Source organism: Myxocyprinus asiaticus, chromosome 32 (assembly GCF_019703515.2).
Source record: "Myxocyprinus asiaticus isolate MX2 ecotype Aquarium Trade chromosome 32, UBuf_Myxa_2, whole genome shotgun sequence".
NCBI lineage: Eukaryota > Metazoa > Chordata > Actinopteri > Cypriniformes > Catostomidae > Myxocyprinus > Myxocyprinus asiaticus.
Genome location: NC_059375.1, coordinates 41,388,396 through 41,409,088, shown reverse-complemented (window position 1 = coordinate 41,409,088; position 20,693 = coordinate 41,388,396). Strand labels below are relative to the sequence as shown.

At 39.6% G+C, this 20,693-nt stretch overlaps 1 protein-coding gene across 18 annotated transcripts in view; it reads left to right on the top strand.

Moving 5' to 3' along the window:
• The window catches only part of LOC127423612 (uncharacterized), a 150,497-nt gene that overhangs the window by 75,635 nt on the left and 54,169 nt on the right, over positions 1-20,693 (top strand). For 6 of the 18 annotated variants that reach the window (XM_051668068.1, XM_051668069.1, XM_051668079.1 and 3 more), the window contains 3 exons: positions 8,981-9,259; positions 9,362-9,406; positions 11,684-12,286. In XM_051668068.1, coding sequence (XP_051524028.1) covers positions 8,981-9,259; positions 9,362-9,406; positions 11,684-11,892 — 533 coding nt within the window. In that variant the 3' untranslated portion in view covers positions 11,893-12,286. Of the gene's footprint in view, positions 1-7,470; positions 7,700-8,528; positions 8,615-8,980; positions 9,260-9,361; positions 9,407-11,683; positions 12,345-20,693 lie in introns of those variants that run through there. The other 12 variants (XM_051668074.1, XM_051668075.1, XM_051668071.1 and 9 more) reach the window with 8 other exon arrangements.

Sequence of the window (20,693 nt, the reverse complement as noted above, 5' to 3'; positions counted from 1 at the left end):
CACAGTTCAGCCAATTGTGGCATTACGTATAGGGACCCCTAGTGTCACTACATCGACACAACGTCGAGTGAGTGACAGATAGGGAATGTCATAGTTATTTGTGTAACCTCCGTTCCCTGATGGAGGGAACGAGGCATTGTGTCCCTCCTGCCACAACGCTGAACTACCCACTGAAATGGCCGGACCTTATATTGGCTCTTCAGCATAAAACCTGAATGAGTGGTTGCATACCAGCTCCTTTTATACCCGTATGTCCGGGGGAGTGGCATGCAAATACCACTCGCCAATTTTCATTGGCCTTTTATCAAAGACCAGAGGTGTCTCGGGTGTCACTACATCGACACAACGTCTCGTTCCCTCCATCAGGGAACGGAGGTTACACAAGTAACCATGACGTTTTTAACCACGATGAAACCGCAATGCGAGCACAGTCTTGGCTGCACAAACTCCACGTGCAATTTTACCAGTTGTCAGGTCCTGTGTTGTGTCAAACTGCCTTGTTTAGTTTCTATTACATTAGATACATACACGTTTTTATGTTTTCATCGTGCAAGCCACCTAGGTAGTCGATGATATACAGTAGTCTCTGTAGTAACAATCAAGAGTATTGATTGACTGATGGGTGTGCCTGTGCACATGCGTATGTGTGTGTGCCTGTGTTTGCTTAAACACAGTGAAACAATTCTAGCTATGTCTATGACTTCAGGGGTTAATACGGCTGCATGCAGAAAGAGATGTGTTCATTCATTTCTGTTTATTTTTTTTATTTTTTCTTTGCATCACAAATGTCATGGACCCGCCAGGACTCTGAAAAAAATACAGAGTCCCAAAGGCTCGAGTCAAGTCCAAGTAAAAATGCATCCGAGTCCATGACAAGTCCATTAAAATTGGACTCTTGACTCGGACTCGAGTCCAAACTCGAGTACCCCAACTCTAGGAATTAATAAAGAATTGTGATACGCTCTAAAAAATTAATGTAGGAAACCTCTTTTCTATTATCAAGCTTTTATCACATGGTGAAGAAACACCATTGAAACCAGTTCAATTGGTGAAGAATAAACTACACAACTGTTCTCTTTGTATGCATTTTTTATGCTATTTGTGTAAAACACATTACACAGACTAATTCTGGAAGAAATCGTGAGAGGGTTGTTGAGATGGGATGGAGTCTGTGTCTGGCAGCAGAAGGATGTTTATAACCAGACCGACTCGACTCCCTGCTGAGTTAATGGTGTTGCCAACTAAATAAGAACTTCCGTTGTGTTTAAAAAAACATTTTGGTCTCGTGTTGCTTACTGATTCAATGAGTGCATTTACAGGCAAACCAGTATGCTGATAATGATCAAAAATCAGCCTAATCAAAAAAATCCTACAATAAAAGTGAATCTTGTTAACCTCTTACTCTCTGGCCCATTTTTTGGATTTCTGCCTAAATCTGCCCTACCCAATTTTAAATGCTCACCTTACACACATACAATGGAATAAATGCAAAAGACTGGTCTCTTTGTAAAGACAACCCCTCAAATTAAAAATGGATATGTTGAATATTCAATAAATATTATGGTAGATGTTCAAAATATTATAAACTCACAATAAATAGGCACTTTTTGGATTTTCTTTTTTGCAAAATGTCAATAAAAAGGGTGTTATTCAGGACCTACTTGGTGAAGCTCAGCTCTGGTTGATTCCCTTAGGGGACAGCAAATACTAGAATAAAGAATTTTTCCTCTATCACTTTCTAAACAGAAGCTATTGAACTGCAACTAAAGAGAGGCAAAGGGTCCTTTTTTGTGTCTCCAAGTGTCGTTTTGGAGACTCCAGGTACCCAATTGCAAAAACAGGTTAAAACAAAGTACATTACCCCAAAATTTTACACATGGCAGGAGCATTTTTCTGGATTTTCTTCAAGGTTTCATCAACTTTTTCTCTGTGACACACCAAAGTAATAGGCAAAATGGCAGAAAAGGGATGAGACAGAGCAGCAGTTTTTGTGTTTTACACAAAACCATTTCTATTGTTGTATAACAACATAAGTTATGGTCTACTTGTAGCATAACTTGCAACATATACTGGTTACTACTTGAAGATTCAAAGTGCACATATAGACTGTATAGAGTTAAATAGGAAAGAAACGTACAGAACTGCAAAATAAATAAATGACCACTCCCACCTGCTGACACAAGACACAAAAAAAGAACTTGTAAATCCATGGTCAGCATATCAGAACCTTTGGGAATTCTGAAAACAGTCAGAATCAGGATGTGTTGGATAAATATAAAAAGACTAAACTGTGTATTGCACATAATTATTGCTCAAGGGGGCAGTTTTAACTCTTCATAAGATGGATAGCCTGAAGGAAAAAACTGCTCCTGTGCCTGACGGTTCTGGTGCTCAGAGCTCCGAAGCGTCAGCCGGAAGGCAACATTTCAAAAACGTAGTGGGCAGGGTGAGTGGGGTCCAGAGTGATTTTTCCAGCCTTTTTCCTCACTCTGGAAGTGTACAGTTCTTGAAGGGAGGGTAGGGGGCAACCAATAATCCTCTCAGCAGTCCGAACTATCCTTTGTAGTCTTCTGATGTCCGATTTCGCAGCTAACACACTCTTCTGCCACTTGTGCAATCTGCTTCCAAAAATTCTGGATAACATTCCTTATCCTGGACGAGTCGAGATGACAACTCTGTGGCACCAGATGTGCTAGGTGGTGTGGCAGCACTTACCAGCTGTGATACAAGCATCTCTCAGAATGTTTTTTTGGCTGAGAGGAGTCTTGCTCCGAGTCTTTGCCAGGTGCTGGTGGAGAATAAAGCTGTTCACTACAGCAATGTCCAGGAAATGGAAGAAAACCATCCTGTACCATCTTTTTGTCTTGTGCAAGATGTTATAATAACCAATGAGAGCATCAGAAATGTCAACGCCTCCCATGTGCTGGTTGTATTGCTTGATGGCTCGTGGAACTGGGACTTCACGCACGCTCCATTCACCACTGGGATTCTTCACACGCCCGGAGATGGTATCACTGCTATAGGCTTTGTGGATTGTTGAACACATTACGACCTCCCTTGTGTCCATCCACTTGACGAAGAGGAGCTTACCATCTCTGAGCCAACGGATGGTTCCTCTTTCAGCCTTCTTGCTGAGATAGTTTTCTTTGGTCTTCGGAAAGCCTCGATGGTTTGGACGTATTGTGTCACAAGACGCTGTGTTTTTGTCCAGCAAGTCTGCAAAAAGGCTTGGGCTAGTGTAAAAGTTGTCAACAAAACCATTTACAGAGTGGCCAGCAGACTCATCACTGAATCATAGCTAAGGCCTTTGACTGTGGGAACTGAATTTTTACCCTCGTAAGTTCCAGGTGTACCCACAGGCAGAATCGGCAAGAACAAAGAGTTTATAGCCCCACTTGGTGGGCTTTTCCTTTTTGAACTGCTTGAGGCCTATGCATGCTTTTGAAGCCACCATCCTCTCATCCACTGACACCTGTTGGCCTGGCTGGAAATATGTAGTACATGCTGCCAGGATGTCGTGGTACAGTAGCTTGATTTTGTTCAGCTTGTCATACTCCGTTGTTCCTTTTTTTACGTGTGTTCTGCAGGTCCTGTCCCCCCAGAGATTCCAGGAGATGGCTTGAAATCTGGCCCTGGACATCACAGATTGTGGGTAAGGGAAGTTATAAAGTTCTTTCTTCGCCCAGTGGTCTTCAACACCTTTTACTTTCGCGAAACTCATGTAAATAATCATGGCCAAATATGCATGAAAATAACAATGGTCTCTACAACAGAGTTTGTAAAAAAGAGCTGGATCAATTCCAGTGGTGAATACACCCTGTCCATTGCGAGCTGTGGTCCTGGGTTTCTCCTTGGAAGGAAACCTGGCAGCACAGGCTCCTCCTCCTCCTCCTCCTCCTCCTCCTCTATGCCATTGTGTCAAAGCACATCCTGTTATCCCCATATTGAATGAGACATTCCTCGCTTCTGCCTCCTGGATGTGCGAGACCACTCTGTTTCTGCTGGAGGCTAATCATCAGCTGAATTTGTGCAGTAACAAAAAACGGTTTTATATGCACACACTTGGGTTAATTTACACTTAAATACATATAACATAAAATAAAATATATATATACTCATGATCAACACAATATTCGTCATGTCTGAATACTTGCAGAATGTTAAAAGCAAAGTAAAACTTAGACTTGTGGGTTTTCACAAACATTTATGAACTTAAAATCAGGGTCTTCTTCCCAAAAAATTCATCTATGGATCTTTTAGACCCCTGTGCAGAATAAGGCCTTCCTCTCATCTGCCTTCCCATGAAACATGGAGATTTTGCAGTGGGTGTGGATGAGGTTTGAGGCACGGTGTCTGGTTCAAAATTTGGCCTATAACACAAAGCAAACAACTTATTATAAGCACACACACTTGGTTATTGGTACTGAAATAATGTATTTTACACAAAATCATAATGATATACTCATAATCAACACATTATTCATGTCTGAATAATTGCAGCCTAGATGCGACAGATAACACAATATAAAAATTATTAAAAATAAAACAGCTACTCGGCCCTGCAAACATAAACAGTAATGTGCACAGTAAATATACCTAATGGGCTATAACAGCAGCAAAATAAACCTTACAGACGCTATCCTTACATGCACATGTAAAAGAAGTGATTATACACACACAAAAAACAATCTGTTTGCTTAGTTGTTGCATTTTGTCCTTGCAAGGCAACACAGTCCATTGGAAAACACGCTGCATGAGTTTTGGACGATCAAACTTATGAATGCTCATTACAAAATCACAATTCTCTCTATCTAAAAAAATAAAAATAATAATGATTCAATCACTATTATAAGTGTAAAAACATATAATTACTTATCAAAATCAAGGTCTTCTCTCTCAAGAAAAGCAGCTTCTCTCACTGAGTCAAAGACCGCTTGTACACCAAATAACTTCTGCGATGCCTTTCTCTTCTCAGATGCCATATTTTTTAATCAAAAAATACAAAAAAAACAAATGATCGCAATCTGCCGTCATATTCCACCATCAAACGCCAATGTCCTGTCCTGATGCATGCGCAGGGTCGGAGTGGGATTCGTATTCAGCCCGGGATGTCATGTCCAAGTCAGCCAAAAGGGGGGTTGGAGGTAAAGATGATAACAATAAAACAAGATCACAGCAAAAATATGCAATATATGTAATTACTGGAAAATTATTTAAGCTCTCCATGTCATTATACCACATACGGCATTCACTAAGATTTTCACTTTGTCATAAGACTTCATTGTATGTGTTGTAAAAATAAGTCAATGTTAAAGGGATATTTGATCAGTTCCTCACCCTCATGCCATCCCAGATGTGTATGACTTTCTTCTGCAGATCATGAATGAAGAAGTTAGAAGAATATCTCAGCTCTGTTGGTCCATTCAATGCAAGTAAATGAGAAGCAGTGAGAAACAGATCAATAATAAAGTCATTTTTTACTATAAATCTCCACTTTCACTTTCATAAGTGCTCTTCTCTCGTAAGAGTTCTTCTGTTTTTGGTGATTTACATAAGCATATCGCCCCCTACTGGGCAGGGAGGAGAATTTATAGTAAAAAAAAACTTAGATATTTATCTGTTTCACACCCTCACCTATCATATTGCTTCTGAATACATAGATTAAACCACTGGAGTTGTATGGATTACTTTGATGCTGCATTTATGTGATTTTTGTACCTTCTGAGTTCTGATCACCATTCGCTTGCATTGAAAGGACCAACAGAACTGAGAAATTCTTCTAAAAAGCTTAATTTGTGTTCAGCAGAAGACAGAAAGTCATACACATCTGGGAAGGCATGAGGGTGAGTAAATGATGAGAGAAATTTCATTTTGGGGTAAACTAAGTTTATTTTAAAGACTATCTAGGCACATAATAACACTATAGAACTGTAAATATTTATAACTCCTTCAAGATGTACAGGCTCACACTTTAAATGGTCAGTGCTTTGTATTTTAGATAATTAAAATAGCAACAGATCCAGTGAAACAATTAAGGTTGAGTGATTGTCTTTACATTTTTACATGCCATTCAAAAACGTGCCATTTTACAATGATAAGAGTGAAATAAAAGACTAAAAATAACACATTTGTACTTTTCTTTTACTTGGAATGTAAATGTTCAGGACAAAGGCAAAATGGTTACTGTCTCTTTAAGAGGGTTTTATCACATTACAACACTGAAGGCACTCTGTGCAGTTTGTTTCATTGAGTTTAATCTTTTGAGAGCTGTAAAGTCCCATTATTTTCGTACCATGTCGTGCTGTTGCATCTGTATTCATTTACTTTAAGTATTCTGTTATTTTGTGACAATAAATAATTTTGCTATTATCATTCTGCACTGCTAGAGAAGAGGCTTTCAGAGATTAATTGAGATTGTGAGACTGCAGTCAGTATTAAACTTGTGATGATCTTGTAGGCTACCTGAAGCACGTTCATCCATTCAGCTATTAGTAGCCTATCTGTTCTCGATGGATCTTCCGTGATCCTTCCCGCGCTGTCAAGTGAAGCGGCAACATCAGTTTCATCTCTCACAGGCTACTCTCTCATTTGTTTGGGTGTGAGATGATAAAATACAGACTGCGTTCTCTATAATACGGAATGCAATAATGATCCTTTAAATACCGGATGTTACGGACTGTTGGCAATTGTTATGCCACATATGATTAAAGTTTGCGGTCCTAAGCGGCCCAATTTTTGACCGGCCCAGCGGGAATTCTCCCGATCTTCCCGATTGCACGCCGGCCCTGGCCTTGCGCATGCGCACCAGTGCGCGCTCATTATCTATGAGATTCTCGCAAGTTTGTTAAAAAGAAAAAATATAAGCTTAATAATGTGGGAGTGGAGGATAATGAATATGTCGATAAACTAGCTAAACAAGCACTAAAGCACACGGATATAGACATACAAGTGACACTCAGAATGGAAGAGATTAAAGGAAAAATTAAAGAATATGTTAAAAATGAATGGCAAGAAGTATGGAACAGTGAAACTAAGGGCAATATTCAGAGACAAGTAGGCAATGGGAGAATAGTTTATAATAACAGGAAGGAAGATTCAGTTATCACTCGTCTCCGAATAGGTCATACTGGGCTAAATCATTCATTATGTATAATAGGAAAACATGAAACAGGACAATGTCATAATTGTGGTCAAGTAGAGACAATAGAGCATGTACTAACAAAATGAACAAAGTATGCAAAAGAAAAGTCAGAGCTTATTAAAGTAGTCAGAGATACAGTGAAGAAACATTTAATCTACAAACTCTGTTTAAAGGATCTGCAGAACAAATGAAAAAATATAGTGCAATATTAAGATATCTTAAAATAACAGAGTAAGTCAGGAGAATGTAATTATTCCCATTGATGCGTCACACTCCAGTCTGAACGGTGGCGGTAATGCAGCAGAAACTGAACATAAAACCTCATATGAAGAAGAAATCTCAGCGTCTCGGGGCTGTTTTTCACTGCAGTGTCAAATCGAAAGTACGAGAAACATGTCATTAGCCTGTTTGTTTTTTAATATTGGTTTTGTAAACGAATAATTATGTAAAAAGTGTTTTTTCGGATTTTGGATTATTAATTGAATATTAAATGAAGGAATGATACACGGATTATTCTGCTCCCCGGATTACATTCATCTAAACTATGTTTTCACAAAGGTAATTATGCTTATACTTATATTCATCTTTTCACAACAATTTATAGATTATATCGTGTGTTTTGTTCAGAATAATTACAGACATTGATTTGTTTCCGGTATCTGGTAAATGAAAGAACAACCATAAATATTTGTATTATATTCTTCTGTTTTCACTTGTGACGCTTTGAAACTGTGTTGTTGGATATTTTGTCACAAATGTGTTTGTGGTGCATAATAAAGTTTCTGTTGTGATTATTCTGTGCTATTCCATAATCTCGTGCTCATTTGATAAAAAACTTCAAACAGGCTTAAATTAAAAAAACGATGCAAGAATGTGAACACACACACAGACACACACACACACACACAGAGAGAGACACAGACAGACACACACACACACACACAGACAGATAGATACACACAGAGAGACACACACACAGACACACACAGACACACAAAACTTTAATTCAAAATGATGTAAAGTTCATCACAAGATAATGTCATTTATATTTTTAAGAACACAAGTGAAAGACTGGTCCTAATATGAATATATTTGAATGTAATCCAGCAAGCCTTGTTTCTGATATTTAAACATATGAGGACATAATGTAACATGCACTTAATTGTGGAAACAAATTGTGTAGGATTGTGAAGTTGGTCAGTGATAGATGCTCTTTGCTGTGGGTTTATTACTGATCATTGTTTCAGTACTTTTACACTATTGTTTTCATACAAGTTTGCAAACTTTTAATAATTTCTAAATTGTGATATTTCTGCTGATATTTCTAATGTCTTGAGTACTAGTTAAGTTTAACTTCAGGTGTAAATGTTTGTCTTTTTTATTTCAGAAATAAAACCATGGGTTCTGTAAGTTTTGTGCTCCTGCTTATACTGGTCTGGACTTTCCAAACTGTTTGTGAAGATGAGTGCTTTAGTAAGATAATTCTTGGAAATAAATTCTTATAACTACATTTGGCAGTTGGGGAAAAACTTGTGTCTTGTGTCGTTGTGTTTTGTGGCTCAGAAAAGAAGAATGACTTTTTAATTCATGTACGAGGGCAGTGATGCGGTATATTAACTGATGTATTACATCACCAGACTATTGTATCTGATTTAAAATGTCCGATTAAAATTTGTCTTGTCATGCCTTGTGTCACATTGTAACAAATCATAATGTACTGAACACAACAAGTCTGGATATGTTCTTTGAATGTCTTAAGATGAGAAAGTTAGGTCTATACTGTGTGTATTTGTGTTTAATTGCTGTATTAAATTGATATAAACACAAACTATTTTTCAGGTGGATTCAATATAACCTGTGAAGATGTGACTGGAAAAGTGGGAGAGACATTAAATCTTACCTGCAGTATCTCTTATCAGTGCAGTAACTGCTGCATGAAATTTTACAAGTTTTATAATCCTGCCGTAATCTGTAGAAAAGAATTCCCTAAAAATTCCTGTGAACGGAAGACCAGCATCACATGTCCTTACACTCTGAATGTAACAACGACAACAAAATTTAAAGTCTCTTTGATAAGCTGTGGACGTAAATCAACAGAATTCACTGTTAACATTACAGGTGAAGTTTAAGAGCATTTATTGTTGTTTATAATGAAATAAATGTTTGTAAATGTACATCTATTAAGAATCTATTACCAGTAGTTTTAAAATCTCTTTACAGACATTAAAGACAACACTAAAGATGACACTTCAGCTGCCGAAACAGGTATTGTTTATCATTTTCAATTATTCATCATTGTTTACAGATAGTGATACAGATTTCTTTAAACATTGAAAACTGCTCTTTAATCACTTTGTGAGCAAATTCAACTTCAACTCATAAAAAAAATGATTTTATGTTTTTAAGTAAATTATAAATGGAGTTTCTAATAGTGACACATCCTGATTGATTTGAATTAGTATGTTTTTGTCTCGATTATAGATTATAAATGGTGTTTCTGTGCTACAGACATGATACCAACAGAAATCATTAAGATGGCATAATATAATAACTATATGTCAATAATGTGAAAGAAGTGAGTTTTGTTTATATTCTGCCTTAACTGAACTCTTAAACTCTCTCTCTCTCTCTCTCTCTCTCTCTATGTATATATATATATATATATATATATATATATATATATGCACACACACACACTGGTGGCCAAACGTTTGGAATAATGTACAGATTTTGCTCTTTCAGAAGGAAATTGGTATTTTATTCACCAAAGTGACATTCAACTGATCACAAAGTATAGTCAGGACATTACTGATGTAAAAAACAGCACCATCACTATTTGTAAAAAAGTCATTTTTGATCAAATCTAGACAGCAGCCATCACTCCAACACCTTATCCTTGAGTAATCGTGCTAAATTGATCATTTGGTACTAGAAAATCACTTTCCATTATATCAAACACAGCTGAAAGCTATTTGGTTCGTTAAATGAAGCTTAACATTGTCTTTGTGTTTGTTTTTGAGTTGCCACAGTATGCAATAGACTGGCGTGTCTTAAGGTCAATATTAGGTCAAAAATGGCAAAAAAAGAAACAGCTTTCTCTAGAAACTCGTCAGTCAATCATTGTTTTGAGGAATGAAGGCTATATAATGATTGAAACTGCCAAAAAACTGAAGATTTCATACAAAGATGTACACTACAGTCTTCAAAGACAAAGGACAACTGGCTCTAACAAGGACAGAAAGAGATGTGGAAGGCCAGATGTACAACTAAACAAGAGGATAAGTACATCAGAGTCTCTAGTTTGAGAAATAGACACCTCACATGTCCTCAGCTGACAGCTTCATTGAATTCTACCCGCTCAACACCAGTTTCATGTACAACAGTAAAGAGAAGACTCAGGGGTGCAGGCCTTATGGGAAGAATTGCAAAGAAAAAGCCACTTTTGAAACAGAAAAACAAAAAGAAAAGGTTCGAGTGGGCAAAGAAACACAGACATTGGACAACAGATCATTGGAAAAGAGTGTTCTGGATCTTAACCCCATTGAGCTTTTGTGGGATCAGCTAGACTGTAAGGTGCGTGAGAAGTGCCCGACAAGACAGCCACATCTATGGCAAGTGCTACAGGAAGTGTGGGGTGAAATGTCATCTGAGTATCTGTACAAACTGACAGCTAGAATGACAAGGATCTACAAAGCTGTCATTGCTGCACGTGGAGGATTTTTTGATGAGAACTCTTTGAAGTCGTTTAAGAAGATCTGAACATTTTTTTTTCAAATTGTAATTTTTCACGTTATTAATGTCCTGACTATACATTGTGATCAGTTGAATGTCACTTTGGTGAATAAAAGTACCAATTTCATTCCATACGAGCAAAATCTGTACATATTCCAAACTTTTGGCTGCCAGTATATACAGTATATATATATATATATATATATATATATCAGAGACAGATAAAAACAAGATCTGCTACTGAATTTATTGTACAAGGAACTACTTAATAAGTCTTTGGATGTATATTTTAAAATAATATAACTATGTTTTCTGTTTAATATTTATTTCTGTAAAATAATAGTATTTTATTGATCTGTTTGATCAGAATGTACAGAACAGCAATACTGACTCAACCATTGGTGTGAGTTTGGGGTGGGACTTTTTGTTTGTACAACCAATGGGGTGATTAAAATGTTTTAATCGATTGACAGCCCTAGTCCTGATATCTCATGAAAAGTTGGCTAAATCATATGAAATCAAGTATAGTGTATCATGGAAGAAAGATATTATAGTGTTTTACATGGACGTAAGGGAGAGTGACATTATTGGATGGTGTAAAAGAATTTGCATGACCAAACTTGTCCAATATCGTATGATTCAGTCAACTTGTATGAATTCGTACAACTTAAGACTATTTTGCTCTATTAGTTTGCTTTTGTACAGATTACATTCAGATGTGTGCATCAAGAAATCACTCTTCTAATAAATCATGCAGTCTATGATTTAAATGTAATGTACCAATAGAGATTATTCTTTTTTATCATCCAGATCAATCACATGATCAATCTAAGTCAGACGTGATCAATCCAGACGGCCCTGATCGATCTAAGGTTGCTGTCATTGCTGCTGTTGTAAGCGGTTTCATCATCATTATAATCATCACAGTAACAATCATTTACAAAAAGAAACGCAACTGTTCCAGCCTTCCAGAGTGTTTCCGATCAACAGACATGATGACAGACAATTCAATAATTTGAAAGCAGTTTTATTGCACTTTTCAAGTGAACCTTGTAAAAAGATGACGCCTTTGGTTATATGTTTTCTGTTTTATATGTATTTATGTTAAATATTATTGTGTTGTTTTAATGGCTGAAATGAACTCAAGCGTGTATATAAAATGTGATTAAGATACAAAGACAACTAAACCCAAATGTTTATATGCTTGGTTCTGTCCTGTTTTTTTAAAGACATCTTTATCAATGATTTTGTATTTTGTGAATGGTAATATAGCTTAAACTTGAAACTTTGTTTATTTTAACCAATGTAATAATTTTCACATGTGAGGTATTGCTCTTTATTGATTTATACAATATATTTATATTATTAAAGGCTTGTGATACTCTCTAAACATTCATTTCTGAAACCTCTTTCTTTATCATCACACAATGAAGTTAAACCAGTGTAGCTGTTACAAGGTTACACATCGGCTCTGTTTGTATACATTATTTATTAGTGTAAAACATGATAGATGGAATTATTCTGCAGGAAATCTTGAGAAATTTGGTGATTAAAATGCATAAATTCAGATATGGGGGTGTAGAATGATTTTAGTTTAGACTTACAGATTTTGATTATCCTGGATTAGTTTTCTGAATACTGATTAAGTTCCCGAGAACTATTCAACTTAATGTCTATGGACTTATCTGCACACCTTATAAACTCTGAAGCATTTTTGGGCTGCCGCCAGCAATTTTTCACACTCAAATTTAAAAGCTCATCATTTACACACTGTGGAATAATTGCAAAAACATTGCTCTCTTTTTCAGAGAACCCCCCAATTAAATAAAGGCTCCAATTATTCATAAATAAGACTGTATGTGTTTATAATCTTATGATAAACAGATTAAAAATAAGAAAACCTTTTTTGTTGTTGTCCTAACTTTGTAAGGATGTCATTTTGGCTCTGTTTACCCCATTTCCCTTCAAATGGTCTTATTTTATAGCACTAAATGGCAAGAAGAACCAGAAAAAAATTATATTTCCTATTTCACCATCCGTCACAAAATGCTGAACTGAAATATAAGTGTTGCTATAACGCGTTTTAGCCATCGCAGATGTGTTCGTCCATAGACATTCAGTCTAATTTTCAGTTCTGGCACCAGCCCCAATTATCATCAAATATCTCGGCCTCTGAGTGGACTAGAAGCTCAGTCTACATGTCATTAGACAGCTGAGATCCTCCCCTTTGCACTGAAGTATAATATTATCATTATTAGTCAATAAAATATATTTCTGATGATTTGTTTAGTGTGTTTTTCTTGCGGCACTGCATATATTGTTCTGGACATTTACGATATAACACTGGATTATTCATACAAGCAAGCTCACAGACTGCTTACAGCAGAAGTTATCGGTGCATAAAGAGACGTATGTATTTGATGTCTTACAAATATCATATTTCACTTTGTAATTCTTACGAAAATATTTTAAACTGTGGTATTAGTGCAACAAAATAAACTGTACGGTCACATTCCTGGGAATGAGAGCTTACCCATTTTTTCCCAAGAAATTGCAAAAAAATCAATTAAATAGAAGTATCTGTATTGGTATCGGTGTCGACGATATTGGATTTGAAATTATTGGTATCGGATCGAAAAGAAAATAAGTGGCATCGCCCATCCCTACTTTGTGTCATCTTGGACTTAAACTGACACCTAGTGGTGTGGATGCAGCATGATTTAAAATCAGTAGTTTTCAGTTTCAGATGAAAATCACAGTCAGTCATGATTAATTTAATCCCTGAGTAAAAATGTCGAATAACAGGACAGTTACTGAGATTAAGCGAGTAGTATTCAGCTGGTCATGTGATTCTAACATGGCAGCCCCTATGTGCAGACCCTCTCCATGTACAATAAAACAGCTTTTATAAGGTTACTGATATGACCGGAGTCTTGATTTTAATGTGAGTGCTCATGATTTCCTACATATATTGCAAAAGTACAATTCATGTCTTTAGGAGTTAAACTTTTTATAATGAGGAAAAAATTACTGAGTGCACCTTTTAACATTTTATTAGTATATGTTGAATTTAACCAACATTAATAAGTGCTGAAATAAGTATTCTTTGTTACTTCATGTTAACTAATGTTAACGAATATGACCCTATTGTTAAAGGTGCTGTAAGCGATTTTTTTCATGGAAATGTATGCAAAAAATGTTACTACTCCTTAGAGCTGCACGATTAATCATTAAAAGATCGCAATCTCATTTCTGACTGACAACGATTCTGCAATGTTCATTAATGTTACCGTGGCATGCCTTTGTAAGGCATGGGCTTGCAAGGGCTGCCTCTGCGACCTTCGTGAAGGTGCGAGGTGACAGGGACAGACCGAAGAGGAGGACCTTGTACTAGTACGCCCGGCCCTCGAAAGCAAACTGCAGGAAGGGTCTGTATCAAGGTAGAACCGAGACGTGGAAGTATGCGTCCTTCAGGTCTACCGCCGCGAACCAATCTTGATGCCGGACACTCAGCAAAATGTGTTTTTGTGTCAGCATCTTGAACGGGAGTCTGTGCAAGGCCCGGTTCAGAACTCGGAGGTCCAAGATTGGCCGCAACCCACCGCCTTTTTTGGGTATGATGAAGTAGGTTCTGTAAAACCCCTTCCTCATCTCGGCTGGAGGAACAGGCTCTATCGCGTCCTTCCATAGAAGGGACGCGATCTCCACATGCAAGGCAGCGGCTTTCTCGCCTTTCACCGAAGTGAAGCGGACGCCGTTGTACCAGGGCGGGCACCTGGAGAACTGAATCGCGTAGCCGAGTCGAATGGTCCTGATCAGCCACCGCGATGGGTTGGGGAGCGTGAGCCATGCCCCCAAGCTCTGAGCGAGGGGGACCAAGGGGACAATCGCGTTGAACGTACCGGCAGGTGGGGCCTCGGGATGGGGCAGAGCCTGAGGTACCAATCGTGGCCATGCTGAGTCCAGGGACATCGAAGCACTTACCTGGCTCCTTACACCCGCCTCTGAGGTGCCGTACCTGCCAAAAAGAAACAGTGCTCGGCGGTCGTGATAACGATGGCCGTGGACACCGACTGTGTGACCCAGGAAGTGAGGAAACCACACTTTTCTTGAAAATGTGGGTACCGCAGCCCTTTGGGCATGTGGCAAAATAATAAGAAAAGATAAACAAGGATTCTCCACCCGGCCCTCCTCCGGGGGAAGGAGTGGTGCTCTTACCAGCTCCTGTGTAGCGGGTCTCCGACTTCCTGGGCTGCCCGTCTCAGGGGTGCTTCAAAGCCTTCCTCGGGTTCTTGGTGGCCGGCCGTGAGACTGGTGGCGTCTGCTTTCTGCGGGCGGATCCACACCGGCCTGCTGGGGCGTGCTGTGGCAGAGCTGGTGTTGTCGCCGCAGGAGGACGCCCTTGGCGGCGAGTAGACGGGGTGTGGGATCTTGAGCTGCGCCGGGGCTGCTTCCTTACCGTCGAAAACTGCTGGGCAAAGTCTCCAACGGTGTCGCCGAATAGGCCAAACTGAGAGATGGGAGCGTCAAGGAATCGTACCTTGTCAGCCTCCCTTGACTGGACCAGGTTGAGCCAAAGGTGGTTTGTCTCCCAGAGGGCGAGATCGGTCGCCAATTGCAGCTCCTGCATCAATCCCGGGTCAGGACTACCCTCGTGCAGTTCTTTGAGTGCCTTGGCTTGGTGCACTTGCAGGAGAGCCATGTCATGCAAGGCGGCCTGTCCAACTGCACCGTAGGCCTTAGCCGCCAGCGATGACATAAGACTACATGCCCTGGATGGGAGCCTCGGATGGCTCCGCCAGGTGGCGGCGCTCTGCGGGCACAAGTGCACCGCAACGGCCCGATCCACCTGGGGAATCGCCGAGTATCCCTGGCCGCCTCATCGTCGAGGGTAGTGAGAGCGGGGGAGCCCGCGGATCGGGTCCGGGCAGTAAAAGGTGCCTGCCACGATTGTGTGAGCTCATCGTGCACCTCCTGGAAGAAAGGTACTGGGGCTGGGCGCAGCTGTGAGCGGCGCTCTGGGCCCAGGATCCAATCGTTGAGCCACGAGGGTTCAGGGGGCAGCGGAGGATTCCACTACAGCCTGACACTCGCAGCCGCCCGGGCAAGCATGGCCGTCAGCTCTGCGTCAGCCTGCGAATGGGCTACCGCACCCAAGGGTGGGAGCCCAGCCGGGTCCTCCGCGCCGGACTGGACGAACCCACTCTCCGATGCTGCTATCGATAACTCATCCTCTTCGCTTTCTGAATGAGATTGCAAACTCGCCTTGAGACGAGCCCGCAGTCACATCCCAGAACCCGACCGGGGCCAACGAGCGTGCTGGGGAATGGGAGGTCCGTGGGGGGTTTCCTGGCGGAGAAGCTCCCACTGAGGTCCTCAAATCGCCCCCAATGCTACCGTCTTTGCCTCATAACCGTAGGTAGAAGGACCGAGGCATGGAGCCTCTGGGATGGCTTTCCCTCTGACAAAAGAAATCCGTGACCGCAACGTTACCATGGTCATGTTCTCACAATGAGGACACGAAAGATGTCTCCGCGTGGGAAGCACCCAAACACGTGAGACAGCGATTGTGGCCATCAGAAGCATAGAGATAGGGACCGCAACCAGGAATAATACACAAACGAAAAGGCATCTTGAAAAAGACGCTTTTCGTAAGTGCCACTCTTTTAGTAAGTAAATATACTCTTTATGAGGAAAGAATATACTCTTTTAGCTGCTGATGCACCCAGGGGCGTTCTCTGCACAACGCTGGTGCAAGAGGGGGAGAAACCGCTGTAATGTGCCGTAAATCCAACAGCTTTGCAGAGGTGAATGAATCGGCGGAGGAATTCAGCTCAGTGAAATATAACCGCTCGGCTCCGAAGAGAAAATCTGAATGAGTGGTTGCAAGCCAGCTCCTTTTATACCCGTATGTCCGGGGGAGTGGCATGCAAATTCCACTCGCCAATTCCCATTGGCCTTTTTTCAAAGATCAGAGGTGTTTTCATTCTGAGAATATTTTGTAGAACTTTCACATGCATGTCAAGCTTCTTACATCATACAAATAATAATAAACACAGGCTTATGAATATAATAAAACAATTGTTCCCTCTACAAGTGTCCAGACATTTTCAGGTCAAACAATGTCAGAGATGAAAAATCAAGTCTGGTAAGAATTACAACATAAGCAATTGCTCAAGTCATTTTGAAAGTGAAAGTGTATTTATTTGTTTGTGTCACCCGAAGAACAATCAGTATGAATCAAAACTTGTGCATGTGAAGACACACACACAGTAAGTGCACAATAACTCTCTTACTTTGACCTTTAAACATGAAAATAATATCCTCCATATTTGCTAATCTGTAAACATTTACAGGAAAATCTGGAATACCAGCATTCTCTTTTTAAGCTTCTTCATCTTTCAGCTACTCCCCTTAGGGGTCGCCACAGTGACCATCCGTGTTCCGCATATCTGATTTGGCACAGGTTTTATGCCGGATGCCCTTCCTGACACAACCCCCAGTGGCTGGGGAACTCTCACTCACACCTACGGGACAATTTTAATGTCACCAATTCACTTAACCTGCATGTTTTTGGACTTGATCACGGACAATGACGCTTTTGACCTGTCAGTCATTTTGCTCGTTAACATTTTAATTACGTTTATCAATGGGAAACGAGTACACAGTCACTACAAAACCATACAATGTTATTAAAAATGAAAATAATATATAATAGACCAACTCCCAGTCAGCATATGGCCAAATGATGTGGCTTGCGATCTCTCACGCGTCGTCCATTAAGAGGCAACAACACCATGATGTGTCAAGCAGCAATATTCTAATACATATGACATGCACTAGTTTACAGTTAGTGGTGGTTCGGTACAATATTTAATGAAAATTGAGACAAATTTGCAGAGCAAACCCAACATTACAGAAGATGGGGCAGGTTAACCAATCAGATAAAAGGGGCGTTTCAGCGCCGCTCACATGTGCATATCAAATATTCAAGTCAAAAATGAATTTTTTAAACAATGAAAGAAAACGAAAATTGAGCCATTTCCCCCTTTCTCTTTATTCCTTTTTAAATAGAAAATGAAATAGTCAACAGAAAATGAGTTTGTATCTGCTTATTCTACTCATCAATGTTAAAACCAATAACCGCATTTTTCGTTTTTCATTTTTGGGTTTGAAAAGTAAAAAAGAATGGACGCAAAAGTACATGGACCCGGGACACTGTGCGTTTTGATTTTCTGATTTCATTAATATATGGCTTTAATATTTGATTCACACAAATGGGTGGAACTGAAATGCCTCTTTCTTCTGATTGGTCAAATGCACCGTTGCCTGTCTCTTTTCTTTTTATGTTGTGAGACAGAATAAAAGTTCTCTACTGTTTAATAGTTCATATTAATTCATCTCAGTTAATATTAAATTCTTTACCATTTATTCTCCAAAACTCGCCACATTTATTGCAGTTGAGCCATCTCTCTCATCAAGAAGTCAGACACAGTGCCTACACACAACCATGTTCACTGAAAGCAGACAGGCAGGGGCGGTGCCAGGATTTTTCACAGGGGGGCCGGGCAGAGTACAGTGTTCAGTCTGGGGTGCGAGTGTTATATCGTCCGACTGTGGATTGGCGATTTCTCAGGGCCAGTAAAGCCTTCTCTGCTGGCATATCATGCTTAATAAATACATATTTTTTCATCCTTTCATTCTCATTGACCTTTTTGCCTATGTATTTTCAGCTCTTTCAACTCCTAGTTCATCTACAAACGAATAGCAAAAAACAAAAAGTTTATCCAATCAGAATTTATTCATCGATGCTTACAAGCAAATGTGACAACTGTTTCACAAATCACATGCCCGAAGACGAAGCAGCACATGAGTTTGAGCTCCACCCTGACAGGCCTTCAGAATTTTCACAGAATCCCTCAACAGTGCAAATGAATGCGCATCTAATGTCAGTTTGTTAGATTCATCAGCCAATCAGATTGATTTATTTGTTCTTGTGGGTGTGGTCTTTAGGATATGTCCCAGTTCAGGCCTTCTAGCTGGCCTTGAGTGACGCAATCACGCTTTAAGTGATGTAAGTAATTTGAAAGCGAAGAGCGCGAGATCTTGCTGACGAGTCGGCTGTCGTTACTGCCGCTATTGCCTTTGAGAAAGAGATCCTTATGGATTTAAACACCTAAGACATTCTGCATGATTGTGCGATTGATTAATTAAACATGAAAGGAGGGCTGATTTTCATTTCAAGCATCTCCGAGCACCACTCATGAAATGAGGGCGCTCCAACCGACCTCCAACCCCTTAAAATAACCTGTCTGGCGATCATGACGCTCGTTAGGACCCAACACTTTATGTGCCGATTCTCAACATCGATGACCACCCCATCGCCCAAAATACAGAGTCTGGGGCAAAGTGAAAGCCGAGTGCCCAACACATCACATATAAGACTCTGAACTTTCAACCAGAACTCCTGGATCTCAACACACCCCCAAAAAACATGAGTTATGTCTCCAACCTCTGATTGACATCACCAGCAGGTGTGTGTGTGTCTTTAAGACCAAGCCTATACAATCTGGAGGGGGTCCAATAAAATCAATGTAAAATCTTAAATTGCATAAGGCGAACCCTTGCATCTCTAGATGCAGACTTGACATTTTTTAGGATCCTAGCCCACACCCCCTACTCCAATGTCAAATTTAGATCTTTCTCCCATAATTTTTTGAGAGAATTCAAAGTTCCGTCCCCCAGACTCTGAATTAGCAGGGAGTAATACACTGATGCCTCATGACCCTTCCCAAATTCCACTCACTATTAAACACAGGCGGTGTTCAATCACTCATTCAGCTGACGTGCAAGTTCAAAATAAAACATTAAAAGTACACTTTTACATTCCAAATGTTGTAGTAGGTTGCTAGTTAAAAGACTACAACTGAGATTTCTACAGGAAATTCAATAATATGAATACAGAATTAGATTATTTAAAATAAATAAATAAAGAATAATTCACCAAAATGTTATTTCACATTTCAGAGGTTGTAGTAAGTTCCCAGTGGGTAGATTGACAAACTGTGCAAATCTCACCTGTAGTAAGTCAGTCTATCTACTGGGAACTTACTACAACTGTTGAAATGTGAAAATAAAATTTTCAGGAATTTTAGTTAAATAATTCTTTTTTAATAATCTAATACTGTACTCATATTATTGGACGCACTGTAAAATATCACCTGTAGTAAGTCAGTATTGGAGTGGTGGTGGCGTAGTGGGCTAAAGCACATAACTAGTAATCAGAAGGTTGCTGGTTCAATCCCCAGAGCCATCACCATTGTGTCCTTGAGCAAGGCACTTAACTCCAGGTTGCTCCAGGGGGATTGTCCCTGTAATAAGGGCACTGCAAGTCGCTTTGGATAAAAGCGTCTGCCAAATGCATAAATGTAAAAATGTAAAATGTAAATGCAGTTTGCCCACTGGGAAGTTACTACAACAAATATCGAAACTAAAACTAACTTTACTCCGCAGTTAAAGGTAATCCTGTCTTTACAGTGTAGTCATGCTTCAATAGTCTTATGAATGAATGGTTATTTTCATCATCTCATTTAAAACCAAGACAGCAGGTTTATGTGTAGGGCTGTCTGATAAATCTGACTGTTTGATGAGAGAGATAGCTCAACTGCAATAAACGTGGCGAGTTTTGGAGAATAAATGGTAAAGAATTTAATATTAACTGAGACGAATTAATATGAACTGTTATTCTGTCTCACAGGATAAAAAGAAAAGTGAAAGACGATGGTGCATTTGACCAATCAGAAGAAAGGGGCGTTTCAGG